At 39.7% G+C, this 26073-nt stretch overlaps 1 protein-coding gene and 1 non-coding gene across 6 annotated transcripts in view; both read right to left on the bottom strand.

Annotated features, from left to right (window-relative positions):
• Positions 1-5260, bottom strand: part of LOC103186087 (TLE family member 1, transcriptional corepressor) — a 72683-nt gene extending 67423 nt beyond the window's left edge. For 4 of the 5 annotated variants that reach the window (XM_007904911.2, XM_007904913.2, XM_007904914.2 and 1 more), the window contains exons 1-5: positions 4721-5009; positions 4477-4554; positions 3150-3250; positions 2398-2461; positions 2150-2194 (exon numbers count right to left, since the gene is read on the bottom strand). In XM_007904911.2, coding sequence (XP_007903102.1) covers positions 2150-2194; positions 2398-2461; positions 3150-3250; positions 4477-4500 — 234 coding nt within the window. In that variant the 5' untranslated portion in view covers positions 4501-4554; positions 4721-5009. Of the gene's footprint in view, positions 1-2149; positions 2195-2397; positions 2462-3149; positions 3251-4476; positions 4555-4720; positions 5010-5243 lie in introns of those variants that run through there. The other variant, XM_007904912.2, reaches the window with a different exon arrangement.
• Positions 5261-24010: 18750 nt separating this feature from the next.
• Positions 24011-24083, bottom strand: trnat-cgu. Its single transcript has one exon. It is a non-coding gene; the product is annotated as a tRNA-Thr (tRNA).
• Positions 24084-26073: the final 1990 nt, after the last annotated feature.

Genomic DNA, 26073 nt, shown 5'->3' with positions numbered 1-26073 from the left:
AAGAAGAAGCATCTGAATTTGGTAACATGAAAAAATTACAATATGTAGAGCCATGAAATGCTTTCTGTAAATCGAATCCAGGTATCTTCTCTCACCAATTTATAAGATTCAACCATTAGAACTTGTTCTCCTTCACTAAGTGCAGGGGGAAAAAAAGTTGCTATTATATACAGAAAGCTGCATTTATATCTGAGGCAAGGTTAAACTTCGAGCTTCGGTATTATCTCAATTTGTCAATGTGTTACTGCCTGGTAACAGACTATCACATTGTTACTACAAATGTAGCAAGCAAGAAAACTTTTCAAGGCTTAAATGATGCATTTAAATGCTACATTGGCAAAATAAGCAAGGAACATTCAAAATATTTCCCTACTGAAAATATAGTGTCCCTCTCTCACCAGACTCAAGGGGAAATAAACAATATATGCAACTGCCAATTATAATCAATATCCATCCATTCCGTTAAACAAAAAGCGCCTGTTTTCTTCAAGGGGGTAACTATGGGAAAGTGAACTTTTCCTTTCTCATGATTTGGTATTACACTATGAATGAAAAGAACTGAAGCCTGAATAAAAGCATTTACTAGCAACTCTACAACCCTGCAGGTGGTATTCACAAAGAGCAAGCACTGTGCCAATGCAGGAGACAAACCATGAGAAGGATGAAGCTTGCCCTGGAGATATTTTAACAGTTATGCATTTTCTGACAATGGCATTACATTATTTTTCATTTTTTTAGAAAAATAACATTCACTTTTGAGAGTAAACCATAAAGGATGAATAATCTGAGCCTACTAGAATCCAACAGAGCCTAGTTTTCCCCCTAGAGAGAATTCTTGTCAAATGTAATGAGAGCTGCATAGGTCCGCTCTACAACATAATGAGCACTTAGGCCACACTGGTGATCAGTCAGCAAATGCATCAATTTCAGCCAAGTCACACCCTTCCAAACATGATTTTTTTTAGAATTATGATCAGACCTTCAGGATCAGGCCATAGAGCAACATATAGTAGCTCAAATTGTGGAGCAACAAATTCATCCATTGAATGCACATTTCCATTTACAATTGTGCTGTAATACACAACTCCAATCTCCAGAGGAAACAATTCAGTAATTTAAATATACAGAATACACTTGCGTGTTGAAAGCTACAACACAGAATGTTACATTGTAATGCAGCTAGAACAAAAAAAATGATTTCCAAAATAAGACCAAAAGATAAATGTGAAACTTTTTGAAAAAATCCAAGTTTGTAACAGCACAAAGAACATTAGATTGTTTTGAGATTAAATCAAATTATTAGACTTGCTCACACACCAAATACTAAGCCTCAAGGTGTTAGATCCCATCAAAAAACACCCAAATTAAAAAGGGTTCAATACGTCAAGTGATGTTTATATTCCTTCACATATGTGATGCATCTGCTATGCTAGTTCATTTAACAATAGTTTTAAAGCAGTAAATCAATATCGTAAAGACCAGTCGGTCTTACGGATTCAAAATCCCCAAGTCACCACGTCTCCTGTGTTACTCCTGGTATTAATGCTTTCTTTGGCAAACAAGCATTCACAATTGAAGTGCCATTTCATTGAGCAATCACTGAGCTTTTCTTCCCATGTACTTACTGTCTTGACTAACCCACCTTTTGTCTTCCCATTATTTTAAAAGCTTACAGAAATTGCACAACCATGTCTTTGTGTCTCCAATCAAAGTGCCTACTGTATATAGCATCTCGCATACAAAGACCGATTCAAGCATCATGTGAAAATACATGCCTACAGAACCAGACTGTAACTAGCACCCTAAAATACAAAAGCCCCTGTTTTAAAGAAAACAATGTCCACATTAGAAAATAACCAGAAGGCATTTGTTCTTAGGCTATAGTTATATTTTGAGTCTATTAAGGAAGTACCAGCTAATAAGCTAATAATACATAAACAATAATTTAATGTATATTCCACCAAGATTCCCCAATTGTGACAATAATATGTATAATACACAAATGTAATTTCTACTCCTCATTTCCATAACAAAACTTGAAATTTAGGACTTTAAAAAATTGAGATGCGCTAAACTGTGCTTTGTGGAAACTAAGACCCAATTATCCACACAGATGCTTTATAAGATGGATTTGATGATGCAATCTTACCTGTTTGTGCATTTCAATATTCAATCCATAAGACATTTCATAATACTGTGGAGAAGAAAGAGAAGGCAATTAGGCGCAAAAAGATTTAAACTGAGAATCCGAACAAGGACACATATGCTATGTTAAATATGAAGCCTCCAAACTATAATGCTGTTCTTTGCAATTCGAGTTGAGATGGATTGCTTGCTAAAAGCAAATTGTGGTTTATTTTACATTTTTGACAACTGGCCAGAACTTGTTTAACCCACCATGACATAGTGTCGCTGCATTTCTGTCTTTTCGCTTGCCAGTTTCTCACATTCCAACTTGAGGCTGAAAACACAAGAAAAGTACAGCATTACTCTCACACACACACACACACACAAAAAAAATGAGTGCGAGAATTGGAAAGGACCGCACGCACGAATTTCTAAAACAATCAAAAGGAAATCTTTGAATGCTGTGGGATTCCAAAAAAAATAAGTCATGGCAAAATAAAAACAATTCAAGTGAAAGACATAATCGGTTAAAGATGTGTTCCGGATTGCATTTCGCGTACAACTATTAAATCAGGTTCTACAGCGCAAATGTACTGTTGAGTTTTCATGAACTAAAAAAAAAAACACTTTGCACTGACTGATACAGTACCGGGAAACGGTTATACTGTATATTAACTGCAACTCTCTTGTTTTTAATTGGCGCCAAACACAAGTTGGGACACTCCAGAGGAAGCTGTCGGTGCGCTCTCAATGCAAATAGAGTGAGTGAAGGTTTATTTGGAGGATCTTGAAAAGAGCCCAAAGGCTTCTCGCAACCAGAGCGCCCCTGTGTGGTTGGGGGAGGGCACCACCACCTGCCTGTCCTGCCCTGCCCTGCCCTGCCCGCCTGCCCTGCCCACCTACCGCAGACAAACCAACAACACTGGTGACTGGGGCTGCACCGGCACAAAATAAACACCTTCCCCGAGCAGACAGACAGACAGACAGAGAGACAGACAGACAGACGGGCGGCTTTGCTTCACCTGTGGTACTGCGCCTGCAGGAACTGGAACTCCTCTTTAATCCGGTCCAGCGACTCGGGGATGGTGAACTTGAAGGGCTGCGCTGCTGCCTGGTGCGGCGTCTGGAGAAACCGGGGGGTGGGGGGGGGGGGGAGGGGTGAAAAAACACCCAAATTAAATGCAACCACAGACCCCGAGCGATCGCCCCCGTCCCCCCGACACCGCTATTCCAGAGATAAAACACCGAAAAACAATTGCACATGAGACGGGAAGACGGCGGCGCGCGGACGGACTGACGGCAAAGGTCACCCGCACCGCACCCGCACCGCACCGCCCCCGCGCGGGAGCCGCTGACCACTGGGACCTTCCGGGGGTCCCGCGGAGGGACCGGAGGACGGACACCGGGACATTTTCTCTCAACTTTCGGAGACTTTCGGCCGATACCGTTTGAAGCAAAAGTTAAACCGCTCCCCCCCCCCCCCCCTCACACAGACCCCCCCCCACACACACACACACACACACACACACAGACCCCCCCCACACACACACAGACCCCCCCCACACACACACACACAGACCCCCCCACACACACACAGACCCCCCCACACACACACACAGACCCCCCCACACACACACACAGACCCCCCCCCACACACACACACACACAGACCCCCCCCCCCCACACACACACACAGACCCCCCCACACACACACACACGCACAGACCCCCCCCACACACACTAACACACACCGACCCCCCCACACACACACACACCGACCCCCCACACACCCCCCCCACCCCCACACAGACCCCCCCCCACACACACACACAGACCCCCCCACACACACACAGACCCCCCACACACACACACAGACCCCCCCCCACACACACACACACACACCCCCCACACACACAGACCCCCCCCCACACACACACACACACAGACCCCCACACACACACAAAAAAAAACGTGCGCTCGAGTGGAAATACAACTGTGTGGAGAGGTCGACTCGAACTCGGGTCCTCAAACTCGGGATTATAGCTATGTTTTACATAAAAAGAGAGAGAGAGAGATGCTGCCTCGTCTCTGCTGTTTTGGTACATATTTTTTGGGGGGAGAGAGGGAGGAATTTAAAAAAGCAAAAGAAATTCACACTTTTAACCCCTTCCCCTTCTCTCTCCCCCTCTCCCTCTCTCTCTCTCCCTCTTTCTCTCTCTCCCTCTCCCTCTTTCTCTCTCTCCCTCTCCCTCTTTCTCTCTCTCTCTCTCTCCCCCTCCCCGAATGCCACCCCCCCATAAAGTCCCAAGACACAAAGAGAGGGCGATGGTTTTCCTCGCCTTTACTTACGGGATGTCTGCTCTGGGGAAACATCGCTCGCTCCGGGACCGCTCGCTCGGCTCCGCTGCTCAATGCTCGCTGGATTTCCTTGAAGAAACGCACATTAAGTAAAAAAAAAGCCCTTTCCAATGCACACACCTCCCTCTCCCTCTCCCTCCCTCTCTCTCTATAGATATCAGACGAGCATCTTCCGACACTGGCTGCAAAAAAAAAAGGATCCTTCTGTTATAGATAAATATATATATATATTTACATAAAGCAGGAGACACGCTGCGAGATTCCGCTGTCCCAGCTCAACTCCTCGCTCGACTCTTTCGCGAGCAGCAAAACCTTGCGGGAGCGGGAGCAGGAAAAAGCAGCTGCCACTTTTGCGGACAACGAGGCGGAATTCGCGCGGCGCCCCAGGAAATCTTCTTGGGTTTCTTCTTCTCTTCTCTCCCTCTCTCCTCCCCCTCTTTTCCTTTCCGTTGCTTGCAGAAACATCCACGGTCGGGGATTTTTTTTAAAAAAAAAGAAAGAAGAAGAAGAAAGCCCCGACACACAGGCACAGCGTGTGCGCGCGTGTGTGTGTGTGTGTAACGCAGACACCGTGTGTGTGTGTGTCTGTCTGTAATGCACGAAGTTTTAAGGGATATAATAATTAATACAATGGGAAACAATGTAGCAGTTTCTCTCTCTCTCTCTCCCCCCACACACACACACACTGGTTACATTAACACGCGGTTTCTCCCTCTCTGTCCCCCCGCCCCCCCCTCTCCCTCAGACTGATAACTAACCAAATTTAGACACGCGCAGTCCGGGCTCTCTCCCCCTCTCCCGCTCTCGGCCAATCACGGCCCGGGCCGCACGTGGGGCCGTGACGTCGGCCCCGCGCAGCCCGGCCAATCAGGGAGCCCGGCGGCGGCGGCGGCGGCGGCGGCCAGGGCCGGGCAAGGGGGCGGGGGCTGGCGGCCTGTCAATCTCCCAAATGGGACTGTGACGTCGCCGCGCAACCGGGGAGAGAGGCTCCGCGCTCGGTCGGGCTGTCTGTCTGGATCCAGGCGGGGGGGGGGGGGCGGGGGGGGGGCGGAGACGTCAGCCAGCGGGCGCCCGGCGTTGATGGACGGGACAGCGGGCCAATGGGGGAGGGGGAGGGGAGCGGCCGCGGTGGGCTGGGCGTGTCGGCGCCTGTCTGCCCCGCCCCTCCCGGGTCGGCGGAATGAAGAGGCTGAGACGTCACTTAGACACGGAGTGACAATGGCGCGCGCTCTCGGCCCTGTCAATCAAAGTAACGTGGGGCTGTGGAGCAAACACACACACACACAGTCACACAGCAACACGCCGTCCCACCCACCACTCAAACACAAGCCAGACGAGGAATGTTAACTAATTACGATGACCGTGTGGAAATGCACCATCTCACGAGGAGTTTTTTTTTGTGTGTTATTTTCGCACTCGCTGGAGGAGTCCCTTCCCCCCCCCCCCCCCTGTTGGCCCGTTACTTCGCACCATGATTTATGACTGTGGAAACGTATATGTATTTTCCCGGCTTTGAGGAGACGATATATGATTTATTAAAAAAAATGATATACGTACATACATATATATATATATATATAAGCATTATTGCAATCAATGCGTTCTCCTCAGATGGGGTGTTGATGTAGGGAGTGTGTGTGTGTGTGTGGAGGGTGGGGTGTGTTGGGGGGGGGTATAGGCGATGAATATATTTTAAAAACTATTTAAAAAAATAAAACCCCCCAAAAAAGGAACTTTGTCGTGTACTGCCCTCCCGACCCCGATGCAAAAAGCAGATGCGGAACCGAACCGCTAAGTACCTTCTCAGTGCAAAAGAGGTCTTAACGCGCCCCGAACCCGCGCGAACACAGCGACGTGTCTTTGTTGAAGGCGCACATCAAAGCCGCGCGCGTCTGGTTTCATTTCGCCGCATTACTAGAAAATTGCATCCAGATGCTTCGCAGGTATTATGTCGGGGGGTTCTCTCTCCGCGTTCATTAAATCTGTTTGTACTGTTTATTTACAGCTGGTGCCGGATCATTAGCTCAGGCAAAGAAACCTTCACGTGAGGTATAGCTAATTAATAATCTTTTAAGGCGAAACCCACGTTCAAAATGGATTTTCTTCTCCTCCATAGGATATACTCCGCATTGGGAGTCAGCGATTTGTCTTCACTTTTTTCGCTCTTTGGAACTCCCCCCTCCCGGGGGGTGATGTTCTCCAGAGGCTCGACAGCGCTTCGTTGCACACAGGAACCTACCAAATGAGCTGAAATTCTGAGACTTGTACAGATAGGCTCTGGACCACACAAAGGACCTTCACTGCCTTTATTTATTATTAATAATAATCCGTGCATTTGATACAGCATCTGATCACATCGTTGTGATGTCTCAAAGCCCTTCACGGAATATATTATAAAGTGAATTGACTGTATTTTGTTTAATATGATTTATTTTAATATGATTCAACTGGTTTCATTTTATAAATTTTAACGCTATGCGTTTTTAGCCTCTTCCACACAGTTGATCTCCATTAATACAAGCACCTTCTCCGCTCAAACCATCGACTCATCGTTAACTGTCACTTGAAAAGGTTAAACGTTTTATACTTCATGCTCAATAAAAAAAAGAGGTCTGGTGTAATTGTGAAGGATGATTCCCTCACCACCTCCGACCCCCACGCCCCCAAAAAAAAATTGGGAAGGGGGTATGTTACTATTATTTACATTATGAAGCCTTATAGGGCAATGAAATATTGAAAAAGTATAAGTTGTGAACAGTGATAAAGTTGAAGCTCTTTACACAGGAATAAACAATGCCTGGAAATGTTGGTACAAGACAATAACATGCTCAAGGGTTTTGGATAATGTCATAAACTGTGAGAATTGATCTTGGCTTGTTCATAATCATTCAGTTGTGGTGAATGGTATACTGTCATGAGCACACTTGCCAAGTGTTTATTTTTAATGATCCACTTTAGCTCTGTTAACCTTTTTTTTAAGATTTTTATTATCAGACTTGGTTAACTACTACTTGCATCATCATTGAATTTTCCAATGTGACACTGAACCAGGATTATAATGGGATTGGCTAATAGGAAGAGAGGGTTTTTACTGAGAAATAATACTCTGATTGGCAGGGTTAGAACTCAGTTATTTCAGAGCGTTCCTTCTAAGACGCTTTTGTCTGTTCTCCTGGCAAAAGCTGCATTATACTCAGTAAATGAGATCAAACCTAGATAACATGAACTCCTGATAAGAGAAGCTGTACTGTCAGTCCCAATAACAGGGTTTGACTATAAAATAGGTTAATCGATTTCATCGAGTAAAAATGCCAGATGCCTCATTAACAGTTGGATGTTATGCCAAGGTCATATGTGATCTATAGCCATAAACACGTATATTGCAAAACCAGCCACTTCCTTTTAAATGAGTCACACAATAGACTTTCAGCATCCTTGTAAATAAAGGATTATGCACTGATGCAATGGAGTTAAAATGTTTGACCCTGCACATTTCTTTTTAAAAAAAAGTTTCAAAATTAAAATCTAAATTGAACATAAAGATAACATTGGGTGACTCCAACAGATATAATTATATCTCGTCCTTCGGATGAGACATTAAACCGATGTCTTGCCTGGTTGTTCAGATGGACGTTAAAGATCCCGTGGCACTATTCAAAAAGAGAAGGGAGTTTCTTCCAGTGTCCTCGCCAACAATCCCTCAAATAAAATTGGTCGCTCCATAGCTGTTTGTGGGACATTACTGTACACAAATTGGCAGCTGTGTTCGCCCACAAATAATGCAGTCATTACATTTCACAGTATATCCTGTGAAGCGCTTTGAGACATCTCAACTTCGTGATAAGGTGCTATATCAAGTACAAGCATTATTATAATATTTATTATACTCCAGTGGACCTTCCTCTGCAATTAATATTGCCGTATTTCAGAGAATGACAAATCCTTTGTCATTCCAAATAAATTGTCTATACAAAGGCTCCGCAATCATTCTTTAGACACATTCCTCAACTTCCAACTATTTTTGTCATTGAAGGGAGTGGTGTCTACTGAATGAAGGGAGGAAAGTACGGTATGTGACATGATAATTTTCACATTGCATACCACATTTTTTAGTTCAAAATGTCTTGCATAACAATTGGAAAACACTATGCATGTAATGATTTTATCAAGTATGTGATGCTATCTGTATTTTGAGAGTTTTAGCTATCAGTGTAAAGGTTCTTGGAAGAACTATATACAGGGCATTGCAACAAACTGAAGTACAAATGTTCCCCCTGGGGACTGAGCCTAACTAGAAAACTTCACACGAAGATAACACCACCTGTTAAATAGGATAAGCAGCCACTATTAATGGAACAAGTGTCAAGTCAACTAGCAATGAAAACAAGAGGGGTTTTTTTTGCCACCAGAATCTGGTTATGCAGTTTGTTTGAGAATAATAGTGAATTTACAAATAATTTTCAGGTTGAAAGGAAGCAAGGAGAAGATTGGAAAATGTCTTCCTGGCACAACAAGTATATTATGAATAATTTCTCCTGATAGTACTTTTGAGTACAAATGTTGAATTAGAAAGATAAAACAGCCTAAAATCACATCCTGATCTCTATCCAGTAACCCAGCAGGAATGCGTTCAAGTGTGGAGAACAGGATGATGAGGTTTGGCTGTTTTGGGTCACATAGTTTGCTGCCACTCATTGTGGTCTATCTCACACTGACCCCTTTTCCCCTTACAAAAATGTAGTAGAATAATCATAATTTGTATAAAATAAATCCCACTGTTAGCAATCAGTATAAAATAAATCCAACTGTTAGCTCACATGTGAAGGAATACCACTTGGGTGAATTACTGGAGAATCCTGGATGGATCAGGGAACAGACAGACAAAAAGCAATTCATACCATCCACACATATGTATTGGAGGAGCTATTAATGCTTCTGGATGCAGTGCTGGGACCTTATTTATATTGCATCTGAGAATATATTTAAAATGTGATAAACGTGCAAACTCATAATAGACACATTCCTTCACTGGAATTTGCCATTCACATGACTTTGTTCTGCCCATTTATCCAGCTTGCGCACATTATAAACACTTCAATTGCGTAATTAAGTAAGTCTCTGTATCAAACCTCAATGACACTGTGTGCAATGCAGTGTAAATTTACATGTTTACTGTGTAAACAGAGAAGGCATTCAAGGTGAAATCTGGTCATTTCTAATGCAGATGTTCAGTTGTTTAACTGAATTACAATTATAAGAGAAAGAAACTGCTGGAGAGTCTGCTGATCTCTGCATTTTTTCGCTGTCACAGGTGTAAGGATATGAATATTGAGTTCTACAGCACAATAACATATCTGAGAAGCTGGAGGCAACTTTTATAATTCTCAGTGAACATGATTGTCCTCTGGAGTCACCTTTAAATCTAGGACTGGTTTAAAATCAGTAGCGGCTATTCTGTTCTGCACAGAATTAACTTCCAAAATATAACGTTCTCTATAACTAGAATCAGTTTGTGCTTAGCACATTGGAGTACCTCCTGCTATATTGTATTATCTGACATTTCATCGCAAATAGTCTTTTAGTGAACAATGTTTAACTTTGTTTGCTCCTTCTTAAAAGCAATCTAAATATTAATAAAGAGAGTGATGCAGAACAAATTAAACAGAAATATACAATTAACTTGCCAAAGTTAATATAAACATTTTGTTTATGAGAAATCTTTATTTACTTTAACATCTGTTACAATTTTTTATTTTGTCCTCTTCCAACTGAGATGAAATTATCACATATAATTTTTAAATATAAAGCAAAAGTTGTTTATTGATGTGCAGCATGACAATTATAATATAATTTACTGTTTATGTTATTGATAAAAAGGAGACGACTGTGAAAGTATTTACAATTTGTAACTAACCATTTTTAAAATTGATACTTTTTTAGGAAGTGTTTTTTATTGCATAATTCTTTTATTTGCATGGTCAAAAACAACCATATTTAAAAATGTTTGGAGATGCTTTGATGCAGTAATATCAACCAACTATATAAAATTCAAGAATTGTTATTGTTATGTGTGTATGCAAAATTGGTTCATTTCCATTGATTTGTCTTTCAAAGAACCATTTTTTTTGCACAATCTCATTTAAACATTTCTTGTCTTGTTTTGATGAACTGTTCTATGCTACGTGGGGTTGAAAATCCAGTGGACAAATAGTACTAGAGTAAATGGGTCTGGAATGGTGTTTGTGTATTGTTTTTGTGCCAGGACACTTATGGAAATGCTAAAGCTGGGGCCAGAATGATGTGGTATTCTACTTTTTGAGTGTTTGTCTCTGGCAGGCTCAACATCAAATGGCTGGAACAGGGTGTATCAGAACTCATTCTCAGAATGTGGCTCTGACTCTGAGTTAAACACTGCAATGTAGTGATAATTTCCATCTGAACAAGTCTACTGTATATGAATCCTGATTCCAGTAGGAAATGGCAATCTCAAGATGGAAGCCAGCACGTGAAGAGGATGACGAGGAGGACAGAGGAGGCAGAGGACAAGGTCGCAGAAGGCTGAGTACAATGGAACTCGAAAATACCACACAGATGAAGACACCCCAAGGACAAGGTAGATGATAGTATTGCATGTGATTGAGCACCAAATACTACAGAGGTGAGGACAAAACAAGACAAGAAGTGAGGGGTGAGACCATTATCCTCTACCTCCTCATATCTCTTTAATCTGAGGACAGACACCATCCATCAGGGGCCCTGATCTCTTTCCCTCTCAATGGGAAGTGGTAAGCACTATCACTTCACAAAAAAATTTCAAACAAAATTAACATTTTTTTCATCATATCCCCAAATTACACATTAGTATTAGTACATATTTTTATCCCTCTCCCATATCCTTTCCCTGACTCAGGGATAGGCAATCCAGATCCCAGGTTTGTATCAATGGCTGCTTGGTGACTCACCCATTGGTTTTCTGTGGGGAAATGTCTAGTCTCTAATGTACAACCCCTTTACTGGTATATTAGAGATCAGGAATTCTCCTTCTAAAAAACTACATTCAGAACTCTGAAACCAATATTTCCTGAATCACTATAATTCTTTTAAAGTGATGGGAATGCAATAGTCCTTTGTAGTATCACATGGAATGGCATAATCTTTGTGCAATACATTTTATGTTTCTTGGAAATCATATCACAACTCAGAACAGATGAGTAGGATGGCAATAAAAAAAATCACTGAAAATCCTGTCTAATTGATTCTTTAGTTTCACCTTAAAATATTTACACTGCTCCGGTGGCTCCATGTGTAAATAGACTGCAGGATTTATTACTAAGCCATACAAATCAGCAAGGATTCAATGTTTTGTCTGTGATGAGTTAGCCAATCTCAGATGTAGTTGATGGGGGGAGATTGGGGAGCAGTACATTACATTGTCTTCAGTGGCCCTGTGGTGGAGAAGGGAAAAAATTACCAAGTTTCCAATCTATGGCAACTTTGAAGTAACTTCTGGTGAATTGTATGTTGGGCCAAGATGAGATGAAGTTTGAGAGTGATGGGTTACTCATATCAAGTAGCCCACCTGCACTCACTGTTCAGGCTCACAGATAACACATGGCCACTTGGATGAAATACCAGAGGCTACACTTGTGCATAGAACATACTACATGTGTCCCTGATTTTATGAAAGGAAGTGTAAAAGGAGAATGCTTGGAAACATAAAATTCACATCTTTTATCAATTTCATTGTGCTATGATCAAAAAATGCATGATGAGAATCCATAGGATGGGATCCATGTTCCACTTTTGGCTCTGACAATAATTCGCTTGTGTCTCCACTGTACATGAATTATTAAGTCAACCCACTCATAGAAAATAAACTGTCATATCCTAAGCTACTCGTCATATATCCAATTTGTCCATTATCAGCTTGCTCGGTCCTGACCCAACTGTACAGCGCCTTGGGACGTCCTCCCGACGTGAAAGGCGCTCTATAAATGGAATCTTGTTGTTGTTGTTGTTGTTTGTCTATTTAGCACCTACACTAAATGGTCATTTTGCCATTAAAACTACTTTTGACACAGCTATAGCCAAGTTATATTTTTTCACTGAAGTTCACAAGTGTGATACATCAGCAAACAAACACAGTAGGAAATTATTGATTAAACCAACCGTTAAGGTTTGGAAGTGCTGAAAATAACATATCAACTATTTTGTATCACTTTTTGCGTTCAAAATGCATTGATGGGGATCATGGAGAGGATGCTCCTGCTGGAAGTACAGTGGAGTCAGTTGGTGGGGGGGCAGCACATTAGCGTAAGTCTGCCAGTTAGACTGAGATCTCAGGTGGGGGTGGGGTGGGGAAGGGAAGCAGACAAAGGAGGTGGTGATTTACCAATCGCCCATAAGAGTGCCTCCTATTGCATTGGAGGAGTGCACCTTTCCTGATGGAAGAATCCACGTTTCCTTGCTGGGTGTGATTGAGCCAGGAAAATGAGGGGGAAGGGAGCATTTAGGGCCTTGCCATTTGTTGAAGCACTGAGTCTGAGCAGAAGAGGCAAAGCTGCAGTTCCTTCAGTAAGGTGTTAAACCAAGGTCCTGACAGCCTGTTCAGATGGATGTTAAAGATCCCATGACACTATTTGAAAAGAAAAGAGCTATTTGTGAGACATTGCTGTGTGATAAGTGGCTTCAGTGTCTGCCTAAATACACAGTCATTAAACTTGACAGCAATTACCTGTAAAACACTTTTCAACACTCGAGGTGTTGTATCAAATATACAGATTATTATTTGGCAAATAATTGAATTGACATATAAGAGATAGAGTAGCATGATTTTTAAATAAAAATGAATCTGTTTTTTTGGGGGGCATTCCTATATTCCTTAATAAAAATAATTAAATAAACTATACCCATACTTTTGCTTAGTAAAAATGAAAGGTTAAAATGAAAGGTTAACCTTGCCTTTGATTGCTCTTGAGATGTGGCACTGTGGCAGATCCTTATAAGTGAAGTAACACCTTTCCATTGTGTCAGCTATGTTACACCTGTAAGATCTTGAATGGATCTGCACAAAGCCAATGATCTCCATCCCCTTCTCTTCCCCCTCATGTCGAATCTCTCTTCACGTACAACAATAGTGTCTTTGTTTGAGGAATGACTGTGTTTGGGATGTGTATAGAAATGAGAGTACGATTAATGAAGTCTCCCATTTTGAACTACACATCGCCTGTTTTTTTTAACAAAACATACAGTAGTTTTTATTCCAAAAATGAATGTTGCACAAAGATGAACAGATGCAACAATTGAACTTCATCATTGCACAATCAAACTTCCATGCAATCATGATACAATTGCAAGGTACTGAACATTGAATCATTTGAATACCGTAAGAATATAATGTGTCATTAAATGAATCATCCTATCTTAAAAAAGGTGCCTGTAGCTAAGTTGCACAGAGCTGAGCAAAATATCATTGCACAACAAAGGGGATAAAAGCAAAACTGAAATGGATTCGTAATAAATCAATCATCTTTTCACCTCATTATTTTCAATATTATAAATATTCAATATTAAAACCCATCCTTAAATCACACCATTCTGAAATTCACCCTAAATTTCCATCATTCCCATATCTATTCCATCTTTCAGAGCTTTAACAAAAAGATCGTCAGGGATTCTATTTTTCTTTTAAAGTGACTGCGTAAGGGATTGAGCTATATATTTGTTTACAAAACTTTATGGAATGCAGATCAAAGTGGAAAAGGAACATTATATATTTGTTTTAATATGCTCCCCAATGTGTTTTTGGCATCGGTGTCATAACAGTCTACAAAACATCTGGTTCTTAAATACTAAGTGAAGTGATGTGATGCGTAATGTAAAATAATAACATGCCCGAATCCAGAGGCTGAGGAAATATGCTCTTCTCTCATTCCTGAGGCTGAAGAGTGTGAACACTTTTCTTTTAGCTGGAGGAAGCAATTTATTTTCAAACGGCATAGCCACATTTTTGCTTTTGCTTTGTAGACCTTTGGTATGAATGCCTTCTTCAATGCATTGAGTTTTCTTCATCCCTTCCATAACATATATATATATAACAATATAATCCCTTATATAACTATATAATAATCCTTGCATTTGATATAGCGCCTTATCATGTCATTGAATCGTCTCAAAATGCTTCACAGAATATATTGTAAAATGGATTGACTGAGTATTTTTCTGTGACTGTGGTAGTGCTGGAGTTTAATCAACTAAGACCACATAGCTCACCATTGATATTGCTGTCTGGCAAGCTTTTCCGCTGCCTGTCCAGCTAGGGCCACCCTTCCCTTTAGGGCTTTGGCTTGCAGTGTTAACAGGAGCTGAGTAGGAGGATTCCCCAGTGACTGATCTGCTCTTCCAAGTTTTGCCGATAAGCCAGGCTGGCTGAACTGTCATCAACAGTGCCCCGGAATACTGCAGACACACCTGGCTCAGAAACCAGACTACTGAGACTGACATAGAAGGCTGGCGCTCTTCCGACATCCTGCTGTCAAACATGTCACCTTTTGCCAGTTCAGGTGACCAAGGAGACCCTGCTTACCTCCACATGTTTGTGTTTTAGTAAAGCCAATATCCCATTGGCAGTTAATAGTGGTGATCTGTGACCTGGAAGTCCAATCAATGGACATTGCCGTGTCAGCAGTTTAAACAAGGTATAATAAATATTATAAATAATATATAATAAATAATATTATAAACTAGGTATGTGGGCATTGCCCGAGCTCTAAACAAAGTGCTAGGGATATCATTTATCCTTGGGATTTTCTTAAGGAGATGGAAGATGGGCAAATTTGTTGGGGAGATGGAGGAAGGAGAGTCATAGGAATGTAGGAAACACTAGAAAAAAAAGACCAAGGTCCATTCAGTACACATTTGTTCACATCTTTCCATAATACCTAGAACTACAACAACAAAAACAATTTACATTTATGTAGTGCCTTTCACATCGGGAGGACCTCTTATAGCCCTTCACACAGCTGCTGGGGCATTAGAACCACGGTACCTTTTTCCATTATAGCACCCAGTCAAGTTTGTTTCCAGTTCTTACAACCCTTTACTCTTCTGGTCTAAAAAAACATGTTGTACTGTATCCTGCCACAGTGTGCATTGTTCAACTCAAGTCTTCTGGGTGCAAGTGATCATTAGGCACCAGATCTTTTAAGCAAACATTTCTATTCTTTCTTGGTATATTTGTTTATTCCTGTTCTCCATGTACACAAATTAGCTGGTAGGTTTAGTTGTTTCTGTTCAGCCACAGATGGAACGTCAAGCCAGTAGTTCCCTCTTTGCCGCATTTGTCCCTGTAGTATTTGAAGGAAGATATCCGAGTCTCTTGACCTCAAATAATTTCAGCCACAAAATACACAGTCAATTTACTTTCCAATATATTTTGTGAAGCAGATTGAGACGTCTTGAAGTCATGATAAGGCGCTATATCAAATGCAAGGATTATTATTGCATTTATTGCTAGTGGAGTCCTGTAGCTCAGTGGTTAGAGCACTCGCCTTGCAAGCGAGACAGCTGAGTTCAATTCCAGGCAGGGCGAAACCTTGGGCAAGTTTTGTTACTCCACACGCCTGATAATAATCCATCCAAAAAACAATAATAAATTGGTCATTTTCTATCCACGACTGTTTGTGGGACGCTGCTATGCGCAATTGGCTGCCGCGTTTGCCCACAAATATACAGTCAATTCACTTTACAGCATATTCTGTGAAGCGCTTTGAGATGTCAAAAAGCACTATATCAAATGCAAGGATTATTATTATTGTTGTTCTTTTGCTTTAAAAATTGTTTTCAGTCAGCTTCCAGACTTTCAGTTCAGAGTTTTTTAAAATAATGTATTTTATTTTCCTATTCCCCGTGCCCTTTGTGGTTTCATTGTCTCCTTGGTTTTTGCTTCATCATGAGCAGAGGGTGATAAGAAAAGATGTTTGGATAAGCTGTGACAAAATTGTTGGTTATTGATTCATGCCCATAATATGTTGAGTTCCAATGATATTGTGCAATTGTGTCTCTCCTTGTTCTGCAGGAAGTCATTCCAGATTGATAGGTTGTTGCAGATGCAACACTTTCAAGAACATTTCGCCCTTTCCTTCCTTGTGTCCTTTCCAAAGAGGATTTACTTAAACCTTCTAATTTTCAATGCCTGCTCAAATTCTTGTTTTCTAGATCCCTTTGCAAGACTTACATTTAATTCCTTCCTTCCTTCTTTCCTTCCTTCCAGTTCAGCAAATGATGAAACTGAAAACCGATTCTCGGAAGGGAAGAAAGTATTCATGACCAATTTTAGACTTTTCTTCAAAACCTGATGTAAGCCTTTGGCCGAAATGGTTCCCACAACATATGTCAAATGACTTTGTCATATACTTATTCTCCTGTTATTTTTCCTATCATTTTGCAACAGCTTTTCTCATCAGTCTTATGGTTTCCATTCACTCAGTGGTTGAATTTATATATCCTGCGAATATCTAAACAATACAAGCAATTCTATTTGTAAGTCGAGCATTTTGACCTCTATCCAAAGGTGTTTCTTTGTGAAGTTTGTTTTCCTCATGTCTTATTAATGCAAAGAATGGAATGATCTGTAGGATTCCACCTTCTGATCAACATCTAATCACATCTGTTGGAAAGCCCATATGTATGGACATTAACAGGATTGGACTCGGCTGTGGTGCTCTTTATGTTAACTTGGTTTGTTGGCAGTCTGCATTCAAATTTAAGGATAGTAGTTTGGGGAATGTAATAGGGGTTACTTATTCCCAAAAAGAGTCAGTTCCCTTAAGAGAGGAAGAGAAAAAACTTGAGGTACAATTAAAGGAAGAAATCAATTGATATTTTACTTAGAAACTGTATATCCTAAATTCACCAGAGCTCTGTAAGTCAGACATAATCCTGGTTCAATGCCAGGCATTTACAGCTATCTTGATAATAGGATCCAAGTTGCTGATATCCATAACATGAGTCATTATTATAGACTCCAATTCAGATGTAGGAGATCTTGCTGCTAAACGGAAGTCTGTCACTCTGACCCACAGGACCCATAGGATTCTATTAATCCTGTACCATCACTTCCAGAATTAGATTGTGGAGTCTCCACAGATTGGCATCAAGCAGTTTAACTTACTGCTGGGATTTCCTCTTTGGGACTCAGAGTTATATTAATACTGTATGTCGTGCTACAAATTACCACAAGTTAGAGCACGGTACTGGATTTTGTGGCCTGGATTTTGTACTTAATGATACAATACCATAATGCTCTTCACCACTTGGTGAACCCATTTTTTACTACATGCCCAACTGAGGAATAAAGCAATGCTTCATCAATTCATGTGGGTGAGATCAGTTAACTGGAATGGGTGGATAGAATTAGTACCTGATTTATCCATTAAAATTATAATTGATGATAAATGAATGGTTTTAAGAAAAAAAACACTCTCACCTGGTTACTTATGTTGTCTTTAATGGCAGCATTCTTTTCTGTGGTGGAACAGCTGGTGTGGTTTCCCCATTTCCCCACTTGGAATGGGCTGACCATCTGCTTTCATGGCAGCCAGAGGCAGGTTGCAAAGAAATATTCCTTCCTTCACCCTGTATTTTTGTGCTGGGTCAGTCTGCTCTGCTACTGTTTTTTAAGTGGGCAGCATTCACCATTTGAGACATTCTTGAACATTGCAATTGAAAATTTTAGATATTTGAATCAAACTGGCTTACCATTCTAAGGGCAAAGGCAGGTGGGTGGTAACTGCTTTCAGTGGGCGATAAATCCTTATTGACTGCACAAAACAAAATCCTAGCCACAGTGTTTCCATTGTGCGATACCCTGACAGCCATTCATCAGTTTGTCTGTTGCCCACTGCCTATACTAGAGACAAAGACTTATTATCTAAGAGAAAATTTTACATTACCTCAGCTTGCCAGGAACCAGCAGTAACTTCGATTGACACCACAACATTGATAATTCTGGGGCAGACAAGCTTACTCAAGAGGATTAAGTTAAACACAGGCTTTCTATTAACAGTTGCTCCAGCCAATCCATTTAAATATGATTGTTCTGACTCTCAGTAAGTAGGTCAAATTAATTATATCCTAGTTACATTGGAGAGAGCCTAACAGAAATGCTCACATTAGAAAGACACATCAGTTGCCATACTTGCAAAGTTTAGTAAATGTGTTGTAATGCAAAACTATAATACAGTTATAAATAAAATTGTATTATAAATGTAAATGCAAATTACGCATATGACATTGCATTATAGTTATTTATATACACTGCATGTGGTAACAAATTTGCTAAACTTCACAAAAGGAGCAGAATAGCCCAGAGCCACATCAACAAATGCATTGGTCGAGTGAATAGATAAAAATAACCACCCATAGGTCATTCTATTAATTTTAGAGCAATGTTGTGACTTCTGCACATGGATAAATGGATACCAATATTTATTCAAATTTAAATTAAAAATATATATTCTTTGCCTGCTCAAGAATATCATCTGTCCTTTTCCCAGGTCTCTGGCTATACTATTTTGTTAATTGAACTCCAGGGATGTGCACAAATCCAATGAGGTGATTTTCCATTTAATGTTCCCACTTTTCCTAATGTTTTATTCCAGGGAATTATAGTACTGGGAGTCCCTGATTCTACGATTTCTAACATTTAGGTGTCAGACTGACTCGCTTGTTAGCACTCTTACCTTTGAATCAGAAGGTTGACTCAGTACTCAGTATTGCTGCATTGTCAGAGGTGCTGTCCTTTGGAAAGGATATTGAACTGAAATCCCATCTACCTGTTAACTACATGTTAAAGATCCCATAGTCCTATTAAAAACAGAAGGGAGTGGTGTCCTGTCAATATTCTCCAATAATAATAATCCTTGCTTTTGATATAGCGCTTTTCACGTCTTCTCAACGTCTCAAAGCGCTTCACAGAATATACTGTAAAGTGAATTGACTGTTTATTTGTGGGCAAAACGCAGCAGCCAATTGCGCACAGCAGTGTCCCACAAACAGTCGTGGATTGAAAATGACCAATTTATTATTGTTTTGTTTTGGAAGGATTACTATTAGGCGTGTGGAGTAAGGAAACGTGCCCAAGGTTTCGCCCTGCCCGGAATTGAACCCAAGTATCTCGCTTGCAAGGCGAGTGCTCTAACCACTAAGCTACAGGACTAAGGTAAACTTAGTCATGCACTGCATTGCTGTGAGCGAATTGGCTGTCGTATTGGTTACAAATGCATTTTACAGTAAAATCCTGTGATGCACTTTGAGACATTTCGATGATGTGATAAGGTGCTATATCAAATGCAAGAATTATTATTATCTTGCTACCAGTACTTCTTCATCAGTAACATACAATACTCACCTCCATTCTAATGCAAGCTGTGTGCAAAATGTATAGCACAGCAGTAATGAAGAGACTGTTTTTTGAATAAATCACATAAAATATTCCCTTTATGGTTGTTATCTGAGTTAAGTGAAAATGACTGATTTGGGCATCTCAGGCATCCAGTATTTCACAGCCATCGGACTCATTACATATCTATTCGGAGGCATAATGAGAAAGATAAATCATCACTGTTGTTCTTGGCCTATAGAAGATTTTATGGTGAAACGAACACATGTAAAAATAAAACATCCTGTAAAAACATATCATTCATCATAACAAAGTCACTTTACAAGATTTTGATCTATTTTTTCAGCGAAAATTAAAGAAAAGGCTAGTAGCAATGAAAATGTTACCATGTTTGATCATGATTTCAATTGCTGGCTTACTTTGGGGAGAAAACATTCAAAGAAGAAGAATCATAGTAATTTTAATTAATCTAATAACATACTTTAAAAGGGGAATTCTTTCACGATAAAGCATTTCTCAAATTGTTTCTGCTGTTGCTTTATAGGGAAAAGAGAGACACAAGCTATCTATCATTCTTGTGACTTGCACAATTCTTATGATTTGACATGATTCCCATTGTTGAGGCCTATTTATGTGATTCACAAATCCGGATTGGCTGTTATATGTAACTTTCAGTTTGCGACATTCCGGAAATTCTGTCGGTGTCCCCCACCCCCCAAGTTTCCTGTCGGCATTTTGCTCACCGGTACTTTGATTTCCAGATTTTGTCACAACTTGCAATTCACAATGAGCTGTCTGCAAATTTTGCTGCAAATTTCTTAAATTGGAAGGCACAGTTTGGTTTGCATATATCACAAATCAGATGTTGTTCTGTGTTCCTACTTTATAAAAATAGAAGAAAATAAGATTTGGGAACAGCCTAGGAGTAGATTTGCGTATTCACCCACAAAATACAGTCACTCTACAGTAAATCCTGTGAATTGAGATGTCCTCCCGACATGAAAGTCGCTATATAAAATGTAAGGATTTACTGTTATTGTTTACTCTATTAATGTAACATTTCAGTGGGCAAATATTTGAATTCAGCTTTAAGTTTGAGGCCTGTTTTCTGTAAATCTTAAAAGAGCTTACAGAAAACGGCTTCAAAATTCAATACCATATTTAAGAACTTGATACATGTTTGTACGCTTTGAAATACTGCATCAATAGAGTAGATCTAGATCCAGGTGGAATTTTATCCCACAAATGAATATTTTCCCTGCAGAAAATGTCCTTTCAAATTTGATACAAAATGACACTTCTCTGACTGCTGATAATCCTGTTGGTAGAGAGAAACTAACAGTACAGATGTTGTCCCTTTGTACATCCATTTATTAAATTTCACCGTTTTTATTTGCCATCATCTCCTCACTTATTGCTGATTGGAAATCAGCGATGAATTCCCTAACCCACACCCTATTGTTTTCATGACATTGGCGAATAGGGTCAATGGAGGTCTGTCGGGTTCATCATGGTTTAGCCCGCTTACATTATTTCATGCTTGTGAAAGTTAAGTAGATGAGAGAATTCATAAATAAGATGACAGAATTTAGATTATAATTTTCCAAGGTCTTTATCTCAGTGGATGAAAGTTTTTTTTTCATTTGTTAGATGATAAAATCCGCTCTGTGTGATTTATGAAGGAACTCGAAGTGATTAGTTTCACAGCACATGAAATTCCTTGGGTTCAGAGGGATGTCCAATCTGTTACACCACGAACTGTTGACTGTATGAGAACATGAGCAGCTCTGCACTAAGGAGATTGTGTTGAGTTATTAAACACTTGTGTTAAAGCTGCTTATTGTTAATTCCCCAATGTCCTGCTGAACCGATCAGATCAAATCAGATCAGATTAGATCAAAGAGCCTGGGAACTGGGCTTTGAGCAGATTCATTTAATCAGTAAAGAGAACCTCTAAGGAGAGAGCAGTACCAGGATCACAGAAGATTAGGATAGAAAATATGAAACAGCAATCAGATGAGCAATGTCAGTAAACCGAGTATGTTAAGCATGGGAAAAGTATATTAGTGCAATGATAAGTAACCTTTTAAGTGCTGATTTTCCACAGCAGCCTTGGCTTATAAAATATGATTTTTCCATAAGATTTCTTCGCCAATACAATTTTGTCAAATCTCAATGCTGTATTGTTATGGACAATAACATGGAAAAGATAAAGCATAGCAAATTACTTTATGAGCGCTGGTCTCTAAATAATGTGTATTTTTCTAGTAAGTATGCAATTATCAGTAAACATTTCTGTTGCTGTGCAATGTCTATTGGGAGTTAATGTGGTTGGAAAGTAAATAAAATGGGAGATTTTTAAATCTGTTTTTTAAGCTGGGAAGAATACATTAATAATGTAATAATTTACTATTTATAAATTATGAAAATGAATCAAAACTTTTCTTGGTGCTGTTTCTTATTTCTCATTTGAAACTACAGCAGCATTAATATCTAATGAATATTACATATGAAGAGAAACAATTAATGGCTTCAGCAGAAAAAGACTCCATCTGGAACAACTAACAACTGTGTGTGCTTCTGACTGAGGTGTGTAAAATAAGCCAAATGGGTAAAGTGCTCATTGAACTGTACCTCAGTAGAAGGAGGCAAATACCTTCAGGAGAGATTGGGGGAAGGGAGACAATTTGGAAAAGAAAAACAAATTGTATGTTTTCTAAACAAAACTGTACATTGGCGTTTCTTCAATGGCTCAGTGCATTTAGTCTGTGAGTAGTTGAGCATTACAGTCAGGAAAGATCTCAAGTTTGATCGCCATGCTGGTAATTGATCTCAGAATCAGCAGTAAGGGCCATTGCAATAGGTCTGAGTGACCTAGACTGAGGAGGCTAAGATCATCCAGGGCACCTATTCATGATCACTATCTCGTGACCCCTCTGGAGGCAGGTGTTTATGGAGATACCAGGTAAAAACAATCTTGGGCTTGGATGTGATGTTCCAGAGAGTGTATAGCCTTCTGGCATTCAAGTTTAACTTCGTACATGTAACTCGGACAATTCACCAGCACCTTTCGAACTGTACCCCAGGAGAAGGAAAAATAAGTCAAAAATCCTTACAAAAAGAGAGGAGAAAGCTGGTGAAGAAAAAATAAACTACACATTACCTAGAAATATAAAAATGTTAACTTTTCAAGACCATAAATGGATTTCTGTAACAGTTAAAATATATTTGAAAAATCTTTTACAACTAAAACACTTTAAGCAAACTGGAGAATTATTTGTAAAACACTGTAGGGAAATAAAGGGAAAGTTACAGTCGTATCATCAGTTAAATGAAATCAAGATCCTTTTGAGAGTCTGGTAGATTTTTTTTCATGTGGTTACACACTTGACTTCCAAGAAGAACTCACAAGTTCTTCGACTTGGATGCCTATCAAGCATGCTTTCTTTCCTCGGTTGGATAGTTTTCTTCATTCCTTGGTCCGCTTTTGGTAGGGAAGGATATTTCCTCTGCCAGAATAGTTTCCCTTTCATAAGGCATCAATGAACCAGACAACTTCTGGTTGCCACAATAGTAGCATCAAAGTATTTAGAGAGGTTTCAGCAATAGACTTTGGAATATACAACAAAGTGTTGTGAATTGCAATCCCTTCAGCTCTTGTGGCCCAAATTAGAATCTGATACAGAGAAAAAAAGTGTAGATTTTATGTAGGAATGAGTGTTCAGATTTATTTTTGCTGGTTATTCATATGGAAGTCTTAACAAGGCAAAGCTGGTGTTTGAGCAAAGCAGAGACTAACAGAAACCTCAAATGAATCAACAATAATGTTAAAACTATTTTATAATATTAATCTATTCAATGATATAGCGCCTTATCACATCTTCGTACCATCTCAAAGCACTTCATAGAATATACTGTAAAGTGAATTGACTGTATATTTTGTGGGTGAAATGCGATAGCCTATTGTCCCACAAACAGCTGTGGATTGAGTGACCAAATTATTTTTATTTATTTTGAAGGAGTTTTTACCCCCGAAAAAGCGATCCACCAATCGATTAACAACCATGCTCCTACTTACTGCTAAATAAATAGAGGTATGGGGAATAAGGAAGCTTGCCCAATATTTTGCCCTGCTGGGAATTAACCCCAGGTCCTCTTGCTTACGAGGCGAGCGCTCTAACCACTAAGCTACAGGACTCCACAAGGTATGATTGCACTTGCACTTAGGTAGCACATTTCACTTCATAAGATAACGCTCGCAGCTCTTTATGGAGACGGAGTAGGATCAGATCTAATGAAGCAAAATATATGGGTGCATTGGTCTCGCAGGACAATTTAGATACATTAGCTCCATTAGACCTTCAGGTACTTTCAATTATAATTCTTTCTAACTTATCAAAGAAATTATCCCATCCGAAAGATGCTTCTTTCAAAAGCAAGGAATCATTTGTCATGGATATGTAGTCATAAGACTATCATTTAAAATAAAGATAACTACTGGACATGGCAAATTGGATTTATACCCAATCCGAAGATGTGATAAGGGGCTCTATCAAATGCAAGGATTATTATTATTATTATTATTATTATCATTATAATCAGTAGACAACTATAGCAATAATAATAATCCTTGCATTTGATGTAGCGCCTTATCAAGTCTCAAAGCGCTTTGAATAGAATTTCCATAGAGAACAGAAGGGGGAAGTTTTTTTTCTTTAATGTTTTCCAGCTTCTCTCCCCATTTCCATCCTAAGCTGCAACTTTCCATGTGCCTTCATTCTTTGCCCAAGTGGCCATTTTTCTTTATGTGGCAGTGAGTGATGAGTCTGGATTTTAACAGCCAGTCGACTCTGTGCCAGTTCACCGGTGGCACACTTGATGTAAAAGACATTAAAATAGCAACCAATAAACCCCTCAACAAATAGTGTTTTGTATTAGTTGTCATTGCAAGCATGTTTCATCCATCAACAATATTTTTTTCAATGAAGCATTAAATAAGTATTAAAATAAATCCAGTATGTTCTTCATAAATGCACATAGCATTTGAAATCCCCCTCTCATTTCTATAAATATTCTCTTTTTGATCCTATAGTTATTATCAATCAGAGTGTACATAATGCTGACATAATGTTACATAAATTTTGTTTTTTCCTCTGCTGTCTCTTAGAAATGTTTCTATTCAAACTAAATGGGGCATCCATTCAAATCAAGTAACTGATTGTTTATATTCACTTGGTACTGCTAGCGCAGGCTAATAGCATTTTACCAACAGCGTCTTTTATTTCATTTAAAACATCCAAATCTATTGTTTTAATCCTATAAAATGACCAATAGTATTGCTCATCTAGTAAGTAACATTTGGTGTGTGGCATTAATAAAATGCAACAATTCTGCTTCTGATCAGTGAAAGACAACAGTGATTTTATGCATTGACCTCAAGGGAATTCTGTGTTCAAAAGTAATCAACAATAAAGCTTGTCAATGTCTAGAAATCTCAAGTGTGAATTTCCGTTGCAGTTCAGTGTAGTCAAGGCCTTGTGGGTAAATTACCGTAAAAGGTTTGGCGCCATCTACTGAATGCATAGTACACCCACACACTTTTAGAACAAGATCACAGATTGGTTCAGATGTGGAAGGCCCTTCTGGTCAGCCTGGGAGACATATTATTTTTTTGCATTTGTGCATCTTCCCATTGAATACTACTGCCATTAACTCTAATAAGGATGGGCTGATGGTGATCAGTCTCTGTACAATGCGGAGTATACAATAATAATAATCCTTGCATTTGATATAACATCTTATCACGTCTTCGAGATGTCTCAAAGCGCTTCACAGAATATACTGTAAAGTGAATTGACTGTATATTTTGTGGGCAAAACGTGGAAGGCAATTGCGCACAACAGTGTCTCACAAACAGTTATGGATTGAAGTGACCGATTTAATTAGTATGGTCAAAACAAGTACTACCTTAGCTGCATAATGGTGCAAATTGTACAAATAATTTAAAATAACACCACTATTCAGTACAGTCATGGTATTTCAGCTGAACTCACAATTCCCTCACAGACCATTCACCTTCTCCATAATGCTTCACCACCATGAAGATTATGAATACCAGGGTCTGGGGGCAGGGATCCCTCTTGGCTCCTGTTAATCCTGCAAGCCAAAGTCTTAAAGAGTAGATGGAC

The sequence above is a fragment of the Callorhinchus milii genome, unplaced genomic scaffold (genome assembly GCF_018977255.1).
Source record: "Callorhinchus milii isolate IMCB2004 unplaced genomic scaffold, IMCB_Cmil_1.0 Scaffold1, whole genome shotgun sequence".
In the NCBI taxonomy this organism is placed as follows: Eukaryota; Metazoa; Chordata; class Chondrichthyes; order Chimaeriformes; family Callorhinchidae; genus Callorhinchus; species Callorhinchus milii.
Note: the sequence above shows the minus strand (reverse complement) of the source record. Positions and strands in the feature narration are given on the sequence as shown.